Genomic DNA, 20,309 nt, shown 5'->3' with positions numbered 1-20,309 from the left:
TTTTGCAACATGTGGCCAATACAATCTGGGGGGGAAAAGTATCATTTATTTTGCAACATGTGGCCAATACAATCTTGGGGGAAAAAGTATCATTTATTTTGCAACATGTGGCCAATACAATCTTGGGGGAAAAAGTATCATTTATTTTGCAACATGTGGCCAATACAATCTAGGGGGAAAAAGTATCATTTATTTTGCAACATGTGGTCAATACAATCTGGGGGTTAAAAAGTATCATTTATTTTGCAACATGTGGTCAGTACAATCTGGGGGGAAAAAGTATCATTTATTTTGCAACATGTGGCCAATACAATCTTGGGGGAAAAAGTATCATTTATTTTGCAACATGTGATCAATACAATCTGGGGGGGAAAAGTATCATTTATTTTGCAACATGTGATCAATACAATCTGGGGGGGAAAAAGTATCATTTATTTTGCAACATGTGGCCAATACAATCTTGGGGGAAAAAGTATCATTTATTTTGCAACATGTGGCCAATACAATCTAGGGGGAAAAAGTATCATTTATTTTGCAACATGTGGCCAATACAATCTAGGGGGAAAAAGTATCATTTATTTTGCAACATGTGGTCAATACAATCTGGGGGGAAAAAGTATCATTTATTTTGCAACATGTGGCCAATACAATCTTGGGGGAAAAAGTATCATTTATTTTGCAACATGTGGCCAATACAATCTTGGGGGAAAAAGTATCATTTATTTTGCAACATGTGGTCAATACAATCTGGGGGGAAAAAGTATCATTTATTTTGCAACATGTGGCCAATACAATCTGGGGGGAAAAAGTATCATTTATTTTGCAACATGTGGCCAATACAGTCTTGGGGGAAAAAGTATCATTTATTTTGCAACATGTGGCCAATACAATCTTGGGGGAAAAAGTATCATTTATTTTGCAACATGTGGCCAATACAATCTTGGGGGAAAAAGTATCATTTATTTTGCAACATGTGGCCAATACAATCTTGGGGGAAAAAGTATCATTTATTTTGCAACATGTGGTCAGTACAATCTGGGGGGAAAAAGTATCATTTATTTTGCAACATGTGGTCAATACAATCTTGGGGGAAAAAGTATCATTTATTTTGCAACATGTGGCCAATACAATCTTGGGGGGAAAAAGTATCATTTATTTTGCAACATGTGGCCAATACAATCTTGGGGGAAAAAGTATCATTTATTTTGCAACATGTGGCCAATACAATCTTGGGGGAAAAAGTATCATTTATTTTGCAACATGTGGCCAATACAATCTTGGGGGAAAAAGTATCATTTATTTTGCAACATGTGGTCAATACAATCTGGGGGGAAAAAGTATCATTTATTTTGCAACATGTGGTCAATACAATCTGGGGGGAAAAAGTATCATTTATTTTGCAACATGTGGCCAATACAATCTTGGGGAAAAAGTATCATTTATTTTGCAACATGTGGCCAATACAATCTAGGGGGAAAAAGTATCATTTATTTTGCAAAATGTGGTCAATACAATCTGGGGGGGAAAAGTATCATTTATTTTGCAACATGTGGCCAATACAATCTTGGGGGAAAAAGTATCATTTATTTTGCAACATGTGGCCAATACAATCTTGGGGGAAAAAGTATCATTTATTTTGCAACATGTGGTCAATACAATCTTGGGGGAAAAAGTATCATTTATTTTGCAAAATGTGGTCAATACAATCTGGGGGGGAAAAGTATCATTTATTTTGGAACATGTGGCCAATACAATCTTGGGGGAAAAAGTATCATTTATTTTGCAACATGTGGTCAATACAATCTTGGGGGGAAAAGTATCATTTATTTTGCAACATGTGGCCAATACAATCTTGGGGAAAAAGTATCATTTATTTTGCAACATGTGGCCAATACAATCTTGGGGAAAAAGTATCATTTATTTTGCAACATGTGGCCAATACAGTCTTGGGGGAAAAAGTATCATTTATTTTGCAACATGTGGCCAATACAATCTTGGGGGAAAAAGTATCATTTATTTTGCAACATGTGGCCAATACAATCTTGGGGGAAAAAGTATCATTTATTTTGCAACATGTGGCCAATACAATCTTGGGGGAAAAAGTATCATTTATTTTGCAACATGTGGTCAGTACAATCTGGGGGGAAAAAGTATCATTTATTTTGCAACATGTGGTCAATACAATCTTGGGGGAAAAAGTATCATTTATTTTGCAACATGTGGTCAGTACAATCTGGGGGGAAAAAGTATCATTTATTTTGCAACATGTGGTCAATACAATCTTGGGGGAAAAAGTATCATTTATTTTGCAACATGTGGCCAATACAATCTTGGGGGGAAAAAGTATCATTTATTTTGCAACATGTGGCCAATACAATCTTGGGGGAAAAAGTATCATTTATTTTGCAACATGTGGCCAATACAATCTTGGGGGAAAAAGTATCATTTATTTTGCAACATGTGGCCAATACAATCTTGGGGGAAAAAGTATCATTTATTTTGCAACATGTGGTCAATACAATCTGGGGGGAAAAAGTATCATTTATTTTGCAACATGTGGTCAATACAATCTGGGGGGAAAAAGTATCATTTATTTTGCAACATGTGGCCAATACAATCTTGGGGAAAAAGTATCATTTATTTTGCAACATGTGGCCAATACAATCTAGGGGGAAAAAGTATCATTTATTTTGCAACATGTGGCCAATACAATCTTGGGGGAAAAAGTATCATTTATTTTGCAACATGTGGCCAATACAATCTTGGGGGAAAAAGTATCATTTATTTTGCAACATGTGGTCAATACAATCTTGGGGGAAAAAGTATCATTTATTTTGCAAAATGTGGTCAATACAATCTGGGGGGGAAAAGTATCATTTATTTTGGAACATGTGGCCAATACAATCTTGGGGGAAAAAGTATCATTTATTTTGCAACATGTGGTCAATACAATCTTGGGGGGAAAAGTATCATTTATTTTGCAACATGTGGCCAATACAATCTTGGGGAAAAAGTATCATTTATTTTGCAACATGTGGCCAATACAATCTTGGGGGAAAAAGTATCATTTATTTTGCAACATGTGGCCAATACAATCTTGGGGGAAAAAGTATCATTTATTTTGCAACATGTGGCCAATACAAACTTGGAGGGAAAAAGTATCATTTATTTTGCAACATGTGGCCAATACAATCTTGGGGGAAAAAGTATCATTTATTTTGCAACATGTGGCCAATACAATCTGGGGGGAAAAAGTATCATTTATTTTGGAACATGTGGCCAATACAATCTTGGGGGAAAAAGTATCATTTATTTTGCAACATGTGGTCAATACAATCTTGGGGGGAAAAGTATCATTTATTTTGCAACATGTGGCCAATACAATCTTGGGGAAAAAGTATCATTTATTTTGCAACATGTGGCCAATACAATCTTGGGGGAAAAAGTATCATTTATTTTGCAACATGTGGCCAATACAATCTTGGGGGAAAAAGTATCATTTATTTTGCAACATGTGGCCAATACAAACTTGGAGGGAAAAAGTATCATTTATTTTGCAACATGTGGCCAATACAATCTTGGGGGAAAAAGTATCATTTATTTTGCAACATGTGGCCAATACAATCTGGGGGGAAAAAGTATCATTTATTTTGCAACAAGTGGCCAATACAATCTGGGGGGGAAAAAGTATCATTTATTTTGCAACATGTGGCCAATACAATCTGGGGGGAAAAAGTATCATTTATTTTGCACCATGTGGCCAATACAATCTTGGGGGAAAAAGTATCATTTATTTTGCAACATGTGGCCAATACAATCTTGGGGGAAAAAGTATCATTTATTTTGCAACATGTGGCCAATACAATCTTGGGGGAAAAAGTATCATTTATTTTGCAACATGTGGCCAATACAATCTTGGGGGAAAAAGTATCATTTATTTTGCAACATGTGGTCAATACAATCTGGGGGTTAAAAAGTATCATTTATTTTGCAACATGTGGTCAATACAATCTGGGGGGAAAAAGTATCATTTATTTTGCAACATGTGGCCAATACAATCTGGGAGGAAAAAGTATCATTTATTTTGCAACAATTGGCCAATACAATCAGGGGGGAAAAAGTATCATTTATTTTGCAACATGTGGTCAATACAATCTGGGGGTTAAAAAGTATCATTTATTTTGCAACATGTGGTCAATACAATCTGGGGGGGAAAAGTATCATTTATTTTGCAACATGTGGCCAATACAATCTTGGGGGGAAAAAGTATCATTTATTTTGCAACAAGTGGCCAATACAATCTGGGGGGAAAAAGTTATCATTTATTTTGCAACATGTGGTCAATACAATCTGGGGGTTAAAAAGTATCATTTATTTTGCAACATGTGGTCAATACAATAATAATAATAATAATAATTCATTTATTTTGTATAGCGCTTTTCCAGAATCCCAAAGGCGCTTTGACAGAGTGGAAAACATAATGCATAACAATACATGAAAACAACAATTGCAAAAAGACAAGAATCAATAGGGAAATATTTAAAGCAAAAGGAGGGAGAAGGAGAAGAGATAGTCAGGGGTTAAATGCTGTGGGTTGAATGTTGAATGCAGTGTTGAACAGGTGGGTCTTTAGTGATGTTTTGAATGTGGTGAGTGAGGAGGAGTCTCTGATGGTGTGAGGTAGTGAGTTCCAGAGGGTGGGAGCAGCGATGGAGAAGGCCCTGTCCCCCCAGGATCTGAATTTGGTCCGGATGGAGGGGGTCAGGAGGTTGGTACCAGCAGAGCGGAGGTTGCGGGTGGGAGTGTGTCTGGAGAGGAGGTCAGCCAGGTAGGATGGGGCCAGGTTATTGAGGGCTTTGTATGTCAAGAGGAGGATTTTGTACTGGATTCTCTGGGGGATGGGGAGCCAGTGAAGCTTGTAAAGGACGGGGGTGATGTGGTCACGGGTCCGGGAATGGGTGAGTAGACGGGCAGCGGAGTTCTGAATGTATTGGAGTTTATTGGTGATTTTTGAGGGTGAACCATAGAGGAGGCTATTGCAGTAGTCCAGATGGGGGGTGATGAAGGCGTGGATGAGGGTTTCTGCAGCCGTGGAGGAGAGGGATGAGCGGAGACGGGCAATGTTTTTCAGGTGAAAGAAGGCTGACTTTGTGATCTGTTTAGTGTATTTGTCGAAGGAAAGGGTTTGGTCAAAGATGACGCCAAGATTCCGGATCTGAGGGGAGGTGGATACTGGGATACCGTCGATGTTGAGGGCAAAGTTATGGGTGGATTTTGTGAGCGTTTTTGGGCCAATAATGATTATTTCAGATTTATCATAGTTAAGCTTGAGGAAGTTGATTTGAAGCCAGGATTTTATTTCAGTGATGCAGTTTGTCAGGATAGAGTGGGTGTCGGTGGAGACGGACTTGGTGGAGATGAAAAGCTGGATGTCATCGGCGAAGCAGTGGAATTGGAGACCATGACGGCGGATTAAGTGACCGAGGGGGGACAGGTAAAGGATGAAGAGGAGGGGGCCAAGAACTGAACCTTGGGGGACACCTTGGGGGTGGGGAGCAGTGGGGGATTTGCAGTTATTGATGGAGATGAACTGGCGTCTGTCAGAGAGGTATGATTTAATCCAAGAGAGGGCAGTGCCGGTGACGTTAAAGGTGGATTCAAGTCGGGTGAGGAGGATGGTGTGATCGATGGTGTCAAAGGCAGCGCTGAGGTCGAGGAGGACGAGAATGTTGAGGTTGCCAGCGTCAGAGGAGAGGAGAAGGTCGTTGGTGATTTTGAGGAGAGCAGTTTCAGTACTGTGGTTGGAGCGGAATCCGGATTGGAATGTTTCATACAGGTTATTGGCAGAGAGATGATGTTTGAATTGAGTGGCTACAGCTCGTTCCAAAACTTTTGACAGAAAGGGTAGGTTGGAGATGGGTCTGAAGTTGTTTAGGGTGTCAGGGTTTAGACCAGGTTTTTTTAGAATGGGGGTAACAGCAGCAATTTTGAGGGAAGGTGGGACGATGCCTGTAGACAGGGAGGAGTTTATTGTTGCAATGATAAGTGGAGAGAGAGCAGGGAGGGAGGCCTTGACAAAGCTGGATGGGATGGGGTCAAGAGTGCAGGTGGCAGTTTTCATTCCTATGAGGAGTTCAGAGAGGTCAGTAGGGGAGATTGGGGAGAACCGAGACAGGGGATGGCAGGACAAGGGGGGGCAGGTGGTTGGAGGGGGAGCGGGTGTGGCGGTGGTCAAGCTGTTGTAGATGTTGTCAATTTTGCGTTGGAAGAAAGAGAGGAAGGAGATGCAGTTGTCTACTGTGAATGACTGGGTGGTGGTGTTCAGGGGTCGGAGGAGTTTGTTTATTGTCGAGAAGAGTGCTTTTGGGTTTCCGGAGCCAGAGTGGATAATTTGAGAGTAGTAGGCGGAGCGGGCGCGGGAGAGGGTATCTTTGTAGTGTTGTAGGTGGTCCTTGTAGGCTTGGGAGTGAACTGTGAGACCCGTTTTATTGCAGAGTCTTTCAAGTTGGCGAGCACGAGTTTTCATCAGGATCCGCTTCGTGCTGTTCAGGATCCGCGGATCAGGATCCGCGAGCACGAGTCTATGCCACAACATATTATAACATATTATTATTATTATTTTGCAACATGTGGCCAATACAAATCTGGGGGTTAAAAAGTATCATTTATTTTGCAACATGTGGCCAATACAATCTGGAGGGGAAAAGTATCATTTATTTTGCAACATATGGTCAATACAATCTGGAGGGGAAAAGTATCATTTATTTTGCAACATGTGGTCAATACAATCTGGAGGGAAAAAGTATCATTTATTTTGCAACATGTGGTCAATACAATCTGGGGGGGAAAAGTATCATTTATTTTGCAACATGTGGTCAATACAATCTGGAGGGGAAAAGTATCATTTATTTTGCAACATGTGGCCAATACAATCTGGGGGGAAAAAGTATCATTTATTTTGCAACATGTGGCCAATACAATCTGGGGGGAAAAAGTATCATTTATTTTGCAACATATGGTCAATACAATCTGGAGGGGAAAAGTATCATTTATTTTGCAACATGTGGTCAATACAATCTGGAGGGAAAAAGTATCATTTATTTTGGAACATGTGGTCAATACAATCTGGGGGGGAAAAGTCTCATTTATTTTGCAACATGTGGTCAATACAATCTGGGGGGGAAAAGTATCATTTATTTTGCAACATGTGGTCAATACAATCTGGGGGGAAAAAGTATCATTTATTTTGCAACATGTGTTCAATACAATCTGGGGGGAAAAAGTATCATTTATTTTGCAACATGTGGTCAATACAATCTGGGGGGAAAAAGTATCATTTATTTTGCAACATGTGATCAATACAATCTGGGGGGAAAAAGTATCATTTATTTTGCAACACGTGGTCAATACAATCTGGGGAGGAAAAATTGTCATTTATTTTGCAACATGTGGTCAATACAATCTGGGGGGAAAAAGTATCATTTATTTTGCAACAAGTCGTCAATACAATCTGGGGGTTAAAAAGTATCATTTATTTTGCAACATGTGGTCAATGCAATCTGGGGGTTAAAAAGTATCATTTATTTTGCAACAGGTGGTCAATACAATCTGGGGGGAAAAAGTATCATTTATTTTGCAACATGTGGTCAATACAATCTGGGGGGAAAAGGTGTCATTTATTTTGCAACATGTGGTCAATACAATCTTGGGGGAAAAAGTATCATTTATTTTGCAACATGTGGTCAATACAATCTGGGGGGAAAAAGTATCATTTATTTTGCAACATGTGATCAATACAATCTGGGGTTAAAAAGTATCATTTATTTTGCAACATGTGATCAATACAATCTGGGGGTTAAAAAGTATCATTTATTTTGCAACATGTGGCCAATACAATCTGGGGGGGAAAAGTATCATTTATTTTGCAACATGTGGTCAATACAATCTGGGGTTAAAAAGTATCATTTATTTTGCAACAGGTGGTCAATACAATCTGGGGGTTAAAAAGTATCATTTATTTTGCAACATGTGGTCAATACAATCTGGGGGTTAAAAAGTATCATTTATTTTGCAACAAGTGGCCAATACAATCTGGGGGGAAAAAGTATCATTTATTTTGCAACAAGTGGCCAATACAATCTGGGGGGAAAAAGTATCATTTATTTTGCAACATGTGGTCAATACAATCTGGGGGTTAAAAAGTATCATTTATTTTGCAACAAGTGGCCAATACAATCTGGGGGGAAAAAGTATCATTTATTTTGCAACAGGTGGTCAATACAATCTGGGGGTTAAAAAGTATCATTTATTTTGCAACATGTGGTCAATACAATCTGGGGGTTAAAAAGTATCATTTATTTTGCAACAAGTGGCCAATACAATCTGGGGGTTAAAAAGTATCATTTATTTTGCAACATGTCGTCAATACAATCTGGGGGTTAAAAAGTATCATTTATTTTGCAACATGTGGCCAATACAATCTGGGGGGGAAAAGTATTTATTTTTCAACAAGTGGCCAATACAATCTGGGGGTTAAAAAGTATCATTTATTTTGCAACATGTGGTCAATACAATCTGGAGGGGAAAAGTATTTATTTTTCAACAAGTGGCCAATACAATCTGGGGAGAAAAGTATCATTTATTTTGCAACATGTGGTCAATACAATCTGGGGGGAAAAAGTATCATTTATTTTGCACCATGTGGCCAATACAATCTGGGGGGAAAAAGTATCATTTATTTTGCAACATGTGGTCAATACAATCTGGGGGTTAAAAAGTATCATTTATTTTGCAACAAGTGGCCAATACAATCTGGGGGGAAAAAGTATCATTTATTTTGCAACAGGTGGTCAATACAATCTGGGGGTTAAAAAGTATCATTTATTTTGCAACATGTGGTCAATACAATCTGGGGGTTAAAAAGTATCATTTATTTTGCAACAAGTGGCCAATACAATCTGGGGGTTAAAAAGTATCATTTATTTTGCAACATGTGGTCAATACAATCTGGGGGTTAAAAAGTATCATTTATTTTGCAACAAGTCGTCAATACAATCTGGGGGTTAAAAAGTATCATTTATTTTGCAACATGTGGTCAATGCAATCTGGGGGGAAAAAGTATCATTTATTTTGCAACAAGTCGTCAATACAATCTGGGGGTTAAAAAGTATCATTTATTTTGCAACATGTGGTCAATGCAATCTGGGGGTTAAAAAGTATCATTTATTTTGCAACAGGTGGTCAATACAATCTGGGGGGAAAAAGTATCATTTATTTTGCAACATGTGGTCAATACAATCTTGGGGGAAAAAGTATCATTTATTTTGCAACATGTGGTCAATACAATCTGGGGGGAAAAAGTATCATTTATTTTGCAACATGTGATCAATACAATCTGGGGTTAAAAAGTATCATTTATTTTGCAACATGTGATCAATACAATCTGGGGGTTAAAAAGTATCATTTATTTTGCAACATGTGGCCAATACAATCTGGGGGGGAAAAGTATCATTTATTTTGCAACATGTGGTCAATACAATCTTGGGGGGAAAAGTATCATTTATTTTGCAACATGTGGTCAATACAATCTGGGGTTAAAAAGTATCATTTATTTTGCAACAGGTGGTCAATACAATCTGGGGGTTAAAAAGTATCATTTATTTTGCAACATGTGGTCAATACAATCTGGGGGTTAAAAAGTATCATTTATTTTGCAACAAGTGGCCAATACAATCTGGGGGGAAAAAGTATCATTTATTTTGCAACAGGTGGTCAATACAATCTGGGGGTTAAAAAGTATCATTTATTTTGCAACATGTGGTCAATACAATCTGGGGGTTAAAAAGTATCATTTATTTTGCAACAAGTGGCCAATACAATCTGGGGGTTAAAAAGTATCATTTATTTTGCAACATGTGGTCAATACAATCTGGGGGTTAAAAAGTATCATTTATTTTGCAACATGTGGCCAATACAATCTGGGGGGGAAAAGTATTTATTTTTCAACAAGTGGCCAATACAATCTGGGGGTTAAAAAGTATCATTTATTTTGCAACATGTGGTCAATACAATCTGGAGGGGAAAAGTATTTATTTTTCAACAAGTGGCCAATACAATCTGGGGAGAAAAGTATCATTTATTTTGCAACATGTGGTCAATACAATCTGGGGGGAAAAAGTATCATTTATTTTGCACCATGTGGCCAATACAATCTGGGGGGAAAAAGTATCATTTATTTTGCAACATGTGGTCAATACAATCTGGGGGTTAAAAAGTATCATTTATTTTGCAACAAGTGGCCAATACAATCTGGGGGGAAAAAGTATCATTTATTTTGCAACAGGTGGTCAATACAATCTGGGGGTTAAAAAGTATCATTTATTTTGCAACATGTGGTCAATACAATCTGGGGGTTAAAAAGTATCATTTATTTTGCAACAAGTGGCCAATACAATCTGGGGGTTAAAAAGTATCATTTATTTTGCAACATGTGGTCAATACAATCTGGGGGTTAAAAAGTATCATTTATTTTGCAACAAGTCATCAATACAATCTGGGGGTTAAAAAGTATCATTTATTTTGCAACATGTGGTCAATGCAATCTGGGGGGAAAAAGTATCATTTATTTTGCAACAAGTCGTCAATACAATCTGGGGGTTAAAAAGTATCATTTATTTTGCAACATGTGGTCAATGCAATCTGGGGGTTAAAAAGTATCATTTATTTTGCAACAGGTGGTCAATACAATCTGGGGGGAAAAAGTATCATTTATTTTGCAACATGTGGTCAATACAATCTGGGGGGAAAAGGTGTCATTTATTTTGCAACATGTGGTCAATACAATCTGGGGGGAAAAAGTATCATTTATTTTGCAACATGTGGTCAATACAATCTGGGGTGAAAAAGTATCATTTATTTTGCAACAAGTCGTCAATACAATCTGGGGGTTAAAAAGTATCATTTATTTTGCAACATGTGGTCAATGCAATCTGGGGGTTAAAAAGTATCATTTATTTTGCAACAGGTGGTCAATACAATCTGGGGGGAAAAAGTATCATTTATTTTGCAACATGTGGTCAATACAATCTGGGGGGAAAAGGTGTCATTTATTTTGCAACATGTGGTCAATACAATCTGGGGGGAAAAAGTATCATTTATTTTGCAACATGTGGTCAATACAATCTTGGGGGAAAAAGTATCATTTATTTTGCAACATGTGGTCAATACAATCTGGGGGGAAAAAGTATCATTTATTTTGCAACATGTGATCAATACAATCTGGGGTTAAAAAGTATCATTTATTTTGCAACATGTGGCCAATACAATCTGGGGGGGAAAAGTATCATTTATTTTGCAACATGTGGTCAATACAATCTTGGGGGGAAAAGTATCATTTATTTTGCAACATGTGGTCAATACAATCTGGGGTTAAAAAGTATCATTTATTTTGCAACAGGTGGTCAATACAATCTCGGGGTTAAAAAGTATCATTTATTTTGCAACATGTGGTCAATACAATTTGGGGGTTAAAAAGTATCATTTATTTTGCAACAAGTGGTCAGTACAATCTTGGGGAAAAAGTATCATTTATTTTGCAACAAGTGGCCAATACAATCTGGGGGTTAAAAAGTATCATTTATTTTGCAACAAGTGGTCAATACAATCTGGGGGGGAAAAGTATCATTTATTTTGCAACAGGTGGTCAATACAATCTGGGGGTTAAAAAGTATCATTTATTTTGCAACAAGTGGCCAATACAATCTGGGGGTTAAAAAGTATCATTTATTTTGCAACATGTGGTCAATACAATCTGGGGGGGAAAAGTATTTATTTTGCAACATGTGGTCAATACAATCTGGAGGGGAAAAGTATTTATTTTTCAACAAGTGGCCAATACAATCTGGGGGGAAAAAGTATCATTTATTTTGCAACAAGTGGCCAATACAATCTGGGGGGAAAAAGTATCATTTATTTTGCAACATGTGGTCAATACAATCTTGGGGGAAAAAGTATCATTTATTTTGCAACACCCTCTGCCTGCAACATTCGTTTTCTGAACGGAAGCCTCTCCTCAGTGAAAGACACATGAAAGCCCGCTTGGAGTTTGCAAAAAAAGCACCTAAAGGACTCTCAGATTGTGAGAAACAAGATTCTGTGGTCTGATGAAACCAAGATTGCACTGTTTGGCTTCCGTCTGGCCACTCTGCCATAAAGCCCAGATCGTTGTCGTGTTGCAGTGATGGTTGTCCTTATGGAAGTTTCTCCCATCTCCACACAGGATCTCTGGAGCTCAGCCAGAGTGACCATCGGGTCCTTGGTCACCTCTCCTACCAGGGCCCTTCTCCCCCGATTGCTCAGTTTGGCCGGGCGGCCAGCTCTAGGAAGAGTCCTGGTTGTTCCAAACTTCTTCCATTTAAGAATTATGGAGGCCACTGTGCTCTTGGGAACCTTCAATGCAGCAGAGATTTTTTTGTAGGCTTCCCCAAATCTGTGCATCGACACAATCCTGTCTCTGAGCTCTGTCGACAGTTCCTTCGACTTCATGGCTTGGTTTTTGCTCTGATATGGATTGTCAGCTGTGAGGCCTTATATAGACAGGTGTGTGCCTTTCCAAATCAGGTCCAATCAATTGAATTTACCACAGGTGGACTCCAATCAAGGTGTAGAAACGTCTCAAAGATGATCAAGAGAAATGTAAGGCACCTGAGCTAAATTTCAACTGTCATAGCAAAGGGTCTGAATACTTATGTCAATGTGATAGTTCAGTTTTTTCTTTTTAATAAATTTGCAAAACTTTCTAAAATCCTGTTTTCTCCTTGTCATTATGGGGTATTGAGTGTAGAATGATGAGGGAAAAATGAATTTTAACGATTTTAGCATGAGGCTGCAACATAACAAAATGTGAAAAAAGTGAAGGGGTCTGAATACTTTCTGAATGCACTGTACTTATAGATCTACATGTTGTATGCATGTGACACAATCCATTTGGTGACAGTCCATATGATGGGCTCATTTAAGGGATGAGCAAATGGCTCACATATATACAGTAAAACCTCACCATCCATGGGAGTAACGTTCCTGTAAGCCTCCGCGAATGCCGAAATCGCAATTGTCGAGCAGTTTCTAACATGTAAATTAATGAGATACGTTTCAGCCCCATAAAACTTCAGTCCAAAAATCATTAATCAATTTTTAAAAACGACGTTTAAATGGAAAAATAAGAACAATTGCGTTCCACAGTGTTCATGCATGTAATTAAATTGAAATAAAATAAAGATTTTTTAAATAAAATAAAAATTAAAAAGGCTGTATAAAAAATTAATTGTGGAAGTTTACCTCTGTTGATGCAGTGTCTATGTTACTCTATCGAACACGTTACTATAGTTATTTGTGCCTGTTGTTTGTGTCCTTTATGACACTAGTACACCTGCTCACTATGGGAGCGGCAGGGGTGGTGGGCATGTTGTTATACTTTTTATTATTGCCAATTATTATTACTTTTCCAATATGTTAGATCAGGTCATTGAAAGGATCAGAACATGCATGATATTATAACATGTTAGATCAGGTCATTGAAAGAATCAGAACATGCATGATATAACATGTTAGATTAGGTCATTTAGAGGATCAGAACATAACGTAACTTTTTTACCATTTGAGCTTTGTCATAAAAATTTTAACAAAGCTTTATTATGAGAATACTAGCAGAAGTACCCGGCATTGCTGGGTGGGGGAGTGGAGGGGGAAGGGGAGGGGAACGAGGGAGAGGGGGGAGGGGGAGGGGGAAAGGGAGGGGGAGGGGGGAGAGGAAGGGGTAGGGGGGAAATGGAGGAGGAGTGGAGGGGGAGGGGAGGGGGAATGGGAGAGGGTAGGGTGGAGGGGAAGGGGAGGGGGAAGGGGAGGGGAAGGGGGAGGGGGGAAAGGGAGGGGGAGGTGGAGGGGGAAAGGGAGGAGGAGGGGGTAGGGTGGAGGAGGAAGGGTAGGGGGAGGGGAGGATGGAGGGGAAGGGGAGGGAGAGGGGGGAGAGGGAAGGGGAGGAAGGGGAGGGCCAGTCAACAATGACATTGCAGTTCTCATGGGAGGAGAGCAGCACAACAATCGCGACATCATCCTGCATCTTCGCAACAACAGCAACAAGCGGATTTGGAGACTCACCGATCCTGTGACGCCCTCCAGTACTGGCGTTGCCGGGCGGGGGAAGGGAGACCCGTACATTCTCAACCCGTACATTCGCCCTCTCGACTCGAGCTCACTCGGGCAAAAGCCTCGCACAAATTACACGGTGAAGGCCCAATGGCCATGTCTATGCCACAAATCAAGTACGTGAGCGAGTCTGGCGCACTCAATTGAAAATATATAGAACGCTCATACTCCGTGAAAAGTGTAGCCGCCGTGTCGCCATCTTGGTTAGCACGACTCGACCAACTCGCTTCGCGGGTCTCGTTTGTTTTGAACGTGTCCCAGATTTTAAAAGCCAGACAACTGTTAAAATGCCATTTTGTGCGGCAATAAACTGCTCCAATCAGTTAAGGAAGGGTTGTGGAAAGACGTTTCACAGCTGTTGCAAAGACGTTTAATTCATATCGCACAAAATCGACAAAAATCGACACAAAACACGATCGCACAAAAGGTGAAAAACGCAATCGCTTTTTGCTCTGAATTACGTGCAAACGCGTGACGAAAATCACCATCGCCCAGCATCGAGTGCCAACCAAGATGGCGCCCGGTAGCTGCATCTCCACCTGTGTGGTGTGAATGGCAATGGTCATTCTATATATTTTCCGTTCAGTGGTCTGGCAGCGAGGATGGAACATCACGTGATCGCTCTGAGTGAATCAGCGAGCTGCTCTGGCACCGGCTGAGATTCCGTGTATCATGTTCCTCGCTGAAATGCCCTGAGGTAAATATGAATAAAAAATATGGATCTCGTCAAATATTTTTAGGTAGGCCATGTCCTTCCCAGGCTCAATGGCCATGTCTATGCCAAATCACGTGAGCCTGTCCGTTTAGGAGTCTATCGGTAACATACACACATACACACACAGACACACACACACACATAAACTGTGTTTTATTTATATAGATGGAGAAGGCAAATTAATAATTTGGTCAAAAAGTCAAAGGTCAGCATCACATAAAATCGTCAATTTTCATCCAATTGACCTGCAAGTTTTAGAATTTGCATATTGGGTCACATAATTATTTCACCAATCAAAAGCTAGAAGCCGATTGTTTTTTTTTTAGGTCCAAAGGTCAAAGATCAAGGTTGTGTAGAATCACCAATTTTCACCCGATTCACCTAAAATTTCAAGAATTTGCATATTGGGTCACAGAATTGATTCACCAATTAAAACCTACAACCTGAATATATTTTTACGTTTTTTAAAAAGATTAATTAATAAAATCATCAATTTTAATTTTGTATTTTTTTTTTAACTGTTTTCGTTATTTTGAGCATACGGAAGAAGAAGATGTCTGAATACAAACGGATGTTGATGGGTTTGCCTTTTCAGATGCTTTCTAGTTTAGCTTTTTAATTTATTATCATTTAAAGGTTTAGGTCAACTTTAATCAACGTTTTCCCTTTTCCATGTTCCAGTATTGGATTATCCCAATTATAAATGATAGGGAAGAGCATCGCTGAGCATCGCTCTTCTGAGTTTATGAATGATGATGGCTCGCGTGCTGTTTTACTTTTTGTAAGCAACGTTTGACACATCATCTGCTAAAGTGCTTCGATTTAGAGATGGTTTTTCTTACACCGACACGTGTTCTACAGATACCCATGCTTGCATGGTGCAGAGGATGATTGGATGCAAGTCTGGCACTGGCGGCTCATCAGGCTACCAGTATCTTCGTTCGACCGTCAGGTAGGGCTCCCAATTAACGAGGGAATTAAAACCGTTTCAAGGTGATCTGGGTACACCATCGATGATTGTAAATTCCCATTATTAGTCATACACCTGTTATTGTGGGGTGACTTTTTTGAGGCGGTGACATTCCACGATTTTCATTATTACGTTGCCAAAACGATGTCCTAATGTTTTAAAAGAAATCGACGGTGTCCCAAACCAAATGCATTTGAGGTCTGCAAGAACATCACATGCTCGCAGTCGAAGAAACCTCCAGGAACCAAATAGTGAGATTATGTATGATGATGATTGACAGCACCATGTTTTGACGTCATTGTACTGTTTTTGTATTTCCCGTCAACCATTCCTTGATTTGTGGTGTGCAGCGATCGCTACAAGGTCTTTGTCGACCTCTTCAATCTGGCGAATTTCTTGGTGCCACGAACCTGGATCCCACGGCTACCGCCCATCGTGCAGCGTTCGCTTGCAAAGGCAGAGTGCTGTGACAGCTGCTACTGCAGCAGCGCTGATGAGAGCGACACTGCATTAGATTCTCTCATCCTGAGTTGTGGAGACTCCAGGCGAGCAAAGTGTTTGCCTCAGGTTATCCCAGAACATGTGCACATCGAATTAACAAACTGCTCGGCAGGAGAGGGAGCGGGTCAAAAGATTGGTGTCAAAAAAGGAGATCCATAGGTTTGGAACATTAACCTACAGTATATGTCTTATGTAAATGTGATTACAAAATGTGCTGCTGATGACATCCTGATGATGAATCATTTCCCAGATTCCTTCCAGATCTTTAACAGATTCGTGGAAACATATGGGTAATGACCTACAATTTTTATGATTCCAATTTCATGTCACCGAAGACCTGAAGGAAAGCATTAGCTTCTTGCTCTTATATTGAAATACTAACCCTCTCAACCTCCCCCACAAATGCTGCTTTAATGATCATATAAAGCGCAATGTTGTAAGATGCTGGTCCTGTTTCCAAAGTGCCAAAATTTCGCTAATTATTTCGTTTTCCAGGATTATACCAATAAAAACAGGCAAATTACAGGATGAAACGAAATTACACACAACTTATAAATTGCTTAAAGCATTGTTTTTAAAAAATCATAAAATGGTACCTCCGTGTTTGCATCATAAGAAAATAAAACTGCCAGCGTGATTGTTCATCATTAAAATACCTTTAGAAAGGAAAAGGACACAGCAAATTATCTGGGGTACGTTAGCTAAGACATAGGGGAGTTGGTATTTAGAAACCATCTCCATATTAAGCACGTGGAGGGGTACTTGGTGGATGAGGGTTGTTTATCGAGAAAAATACATTTCAGAAAAGGAAAAGAATGGAGGGACGATATTGGATAAAAGTAAGGAAAGAAGAATTGTGGGGACGCTCGGTGGAGTGGGATGAGGTGACATAAAGCAAAAGGGATGTGAAAGGATCGGAGGAGAGGAATTTTCTGCCATGTTATGTGTGTGATGCTTGAGAAAAGCAATTATAAAGTGATCGAAATGTTGAAATTAAAACAAACGAGCATATGTACACGTGCCAAAAACGCTGAAAGATCATTCAAGAATAAACATTTATTAGCAACGGAGGGCATCGTTCAAATTGTTCAAGTTTCTATTGTTTGCAACATGTAGATTTCATGGAATGGATTTGTGTACAAATATAACTGTACTAGCCGAAACCCGTGGAACATCCACGGAAGGGAGGATGTGGTGTATGGATAGAGTGTACCATTATGGATGGCATAGGGGATTTGCTTGTCCGAGTAAGAGTTAGGAAGAAAGATGAGAATGAAGAGTGCGTATATGAACAACGTATTTATTGCAATCTACTTAAATGACAACGCTACGATATACTTTTGAAAAATGAATGGATTCGTAATAGGAATCGGCATAGCACCACCACTCTGGCCACACTGGCGCAGTGGTATGTGTCAATGGAAAGGAACAGCAGTAGAACCATAGACTTTTAAAAAATGAACGGCTTAGTAAATAGACTGGAATTAGCCCCATACTGGCGCATTGGTAATGCCTAGGTCACACATAGGCGGATATTTTGGCGACTACTGGCGACTGCCGGCGATCAAGATTTTTCGGCGACTACTGGCGATTTCGGGTGGTCAAATATGGTCAGGCGGCAGTATGGCGTCTGCAGGCGGCCACATTGCGACTGCATTGCGACGACGCCCCGAGTGGGATGGCGACTGTTGAAGATCGACGACGACTGCATTGCGGGTGCACGGCGGCAGCGTGGCGACAGTCTGGCGGCTAGATTACGACCGATGGCGGATCGCGGCGACTGCATTGGGGCCGGGTGGCGGTTTACTCCGACGTCCGCAAGACTGCAATAAGACCGCCGGCGATTGGAGACGATTCACACAACTTTTTAAATCTTTATTTCTCTATTTTACATTTCACTTTATTCATTTCAATGATGTATGACATGAAGCATAAAGATGTTTGATGTACAATAAGAAAGTTAATAAAGATGTATCATTGTAATGTAATAATCAAACTTTTCTGCAGGGAAAGAGAATGGAAATAAAGTCCAACAAATTATTTCCACTGGTCCCAAGTCCCATAAATAAAGTTTCCAAAGGACCAAAGTCCCAAAAATAAAGTTCCCAAAAGTCCCAAGTCCAAACAATAAAGCCATATCCTTGTCGGCACCACAGGACCTCACTCCACGGAGACCCTCACACCATCCTGTCTTGCCATGGAATCGTGGTATGTCGTAATGCAGTCGCCAGGCAGTCGTATCTCTGTCGCCAATGGCCGTAACTCGGCCACCACTAGTCCTACTGCTGTCGTCGTCAGTCTCCCATAGCCGCAGGGGAGACGTGGCAGTTCTTCTGTAGTCGATATGCAGCCGCAACAGTGTCGGCCCGTAGTCGGGAAGATGCCGCAGGAAGGCCGTATGGCATTCGCATCTCTGCCGTGCTAGCTGGTGGGGCGATTGCGGAAGACTATGAGCGACTGGGTTGCGGCCGCTTTACGGTCTTATTACGGATACCGACGACAGCATGGCGGTTCCATCGCGACAGCATGGCGGATTTTTTCCGATTGCGACTGAGCGCGCCGTTTTTAAACATTTTAAAAATTATTTTGCCCCTTTGCGGCTCTTGCCGACTGCAGGCGACCTGGGGAGGATAACCACGACTACAGAAGACCGTCCATTACGGTTTCATTACGATTGTCGGCGGGTGGTGGCGATTTTTTCAGTCGCCAGTAGTCGCCGACAAATCCGCCTATGTGTGACCTAGGCTTAAGCGTCAATGTCAAGGCAGAGCAGTAGGAATATAATACAATGAACGCAGTATCAGAGGTTGAAATTATTTTAAAACTTCTGGATAAACAATGTTTGGGGTAATAGTCAAGCCTCTGACGACTCCCTGCGTACTCGTATTATCAACCTTGATATACACATCTTTGAACGACCGTGCTCTTGAACATGCCACATATAACTGGCCGTGGGAGAAGACAGGAGCAGGCAAATAGATACCCAGTTTACGGAATGTTTGGCCCTGGGCTTTATTTATGGTCATTGAATGTGCCAGGCGAACAGGAAACTGAGGTCGCTGTAGAATGAAGGGTAAACTGGAATCAGATGGGCACCGTGATCGACGACACCGGCACAAATGCATGCTCTGGATTGTCCACTCAGTGGACGGCTTGCTGTCGCCTTCGACTGTCCAATCAGCGGACGGCTTGCTGTCGCCTTCACCCAGCAGACGCCAACAAGATGGCGTCGTATCGGCAGTTAATCGGATGCTTTTGGGCCCCAACGTCGGCTAATTCAGATTTTTCGAGTATGGCTGTACGTGATAAACAAAGAGCGCGGTTCTTAGATCGTAAATCCATTAGTGCCGTGGGCATCGGGTCACTGGGTGCGGCGTAAAAGGGATAACAAAGTCGAGTCCTTACGCTATTATTATATAGATGATGCCGTGAGCACGGATCGAATACTTCGGCCGGAATAAAACCCAAATTTAAAACAGTATACCTTGTATGAATTGTTTGATTATTGATTTATTCTCGCCACACTTCTTTAATCTCATCAGCAGACTTTGCCAAATGCTTTAACCAATCAACAAAACCCACTGTAGCTATGAAGTGAAGCTATTGTTTTGGCCAATAAGAGCACAAGAGCAGATACATTTCAGAATCACATTTATTTTCGATACCAGTCTCACGATATAGGTCTTCAATAAAATAATTATAGTTCGTATGTCAAACATTGATAATCATTTTGACATCATGACCTCTTCATAAATAGCTACGAAATCCTAGAAAGTGAAAAGGGAATGGTTGGCTTGAGAATTGGATGAACTCAAGCAATGAGGACTCAGCCTGCCAACACCAACCATTGCATTGGCCAATCAAATATGCTGCAGTGTAAAAACAAGCGTTTCGCCTAGGTCACCCGTCGGTGAAGTGATG

General features: G+C 40.3%; 1 protein-coding gene across 2 annotated transcripts in view; it reads left to right on the top strand.

Annotated features, from left to right (window-relative positions):
• TDO2 (tryptophan 2,3-dioxygenase) overlaps window positions 1-17,458 on the top strand; it is a 229,866-nt gene extending 212,408 nt beyond the window's left edge. For both annotated transcript variants that reach the window (XM_078776977.1, XM_078776978.1), the window contains 2 exons: window positions 15,779-15,869; window positions 16,238-17,458. In XM_078776977.1, the coding sequence (XP_078633103.1) occupies window positions 15,779-15,869; window positions 16,238-16,547 (401 nt within the window). In that variant the 3' untranslated portion in view covers window positions 16,548-17,458. The remainder of the gene's footprint in view (window positions 1-15,778; window positions 15,870-16,237) is intronic.
• Window positions 17,459-20,309: the final 2,851 nt, after the last annotated feature.

Source organism: Myxine glutinosa, chromosome 4 (assembly GCF_964187855.1).
Source record: "Myxine glutinosa chromosome 4, kmMyxGlut1.1, whole genome shotgun sequence".
Lineage (NCBI taxonomy): Eukaryota > Metazoa > Chordata > Myxini > Myxiniformes > Myxinidae > Myxine > Myxine glutinosa.
The sequence above is the reverse complement of the archived record's forward strand: the minus strand, read 5'-3'. Positions and strand labels throughout refer to the sequence as shown.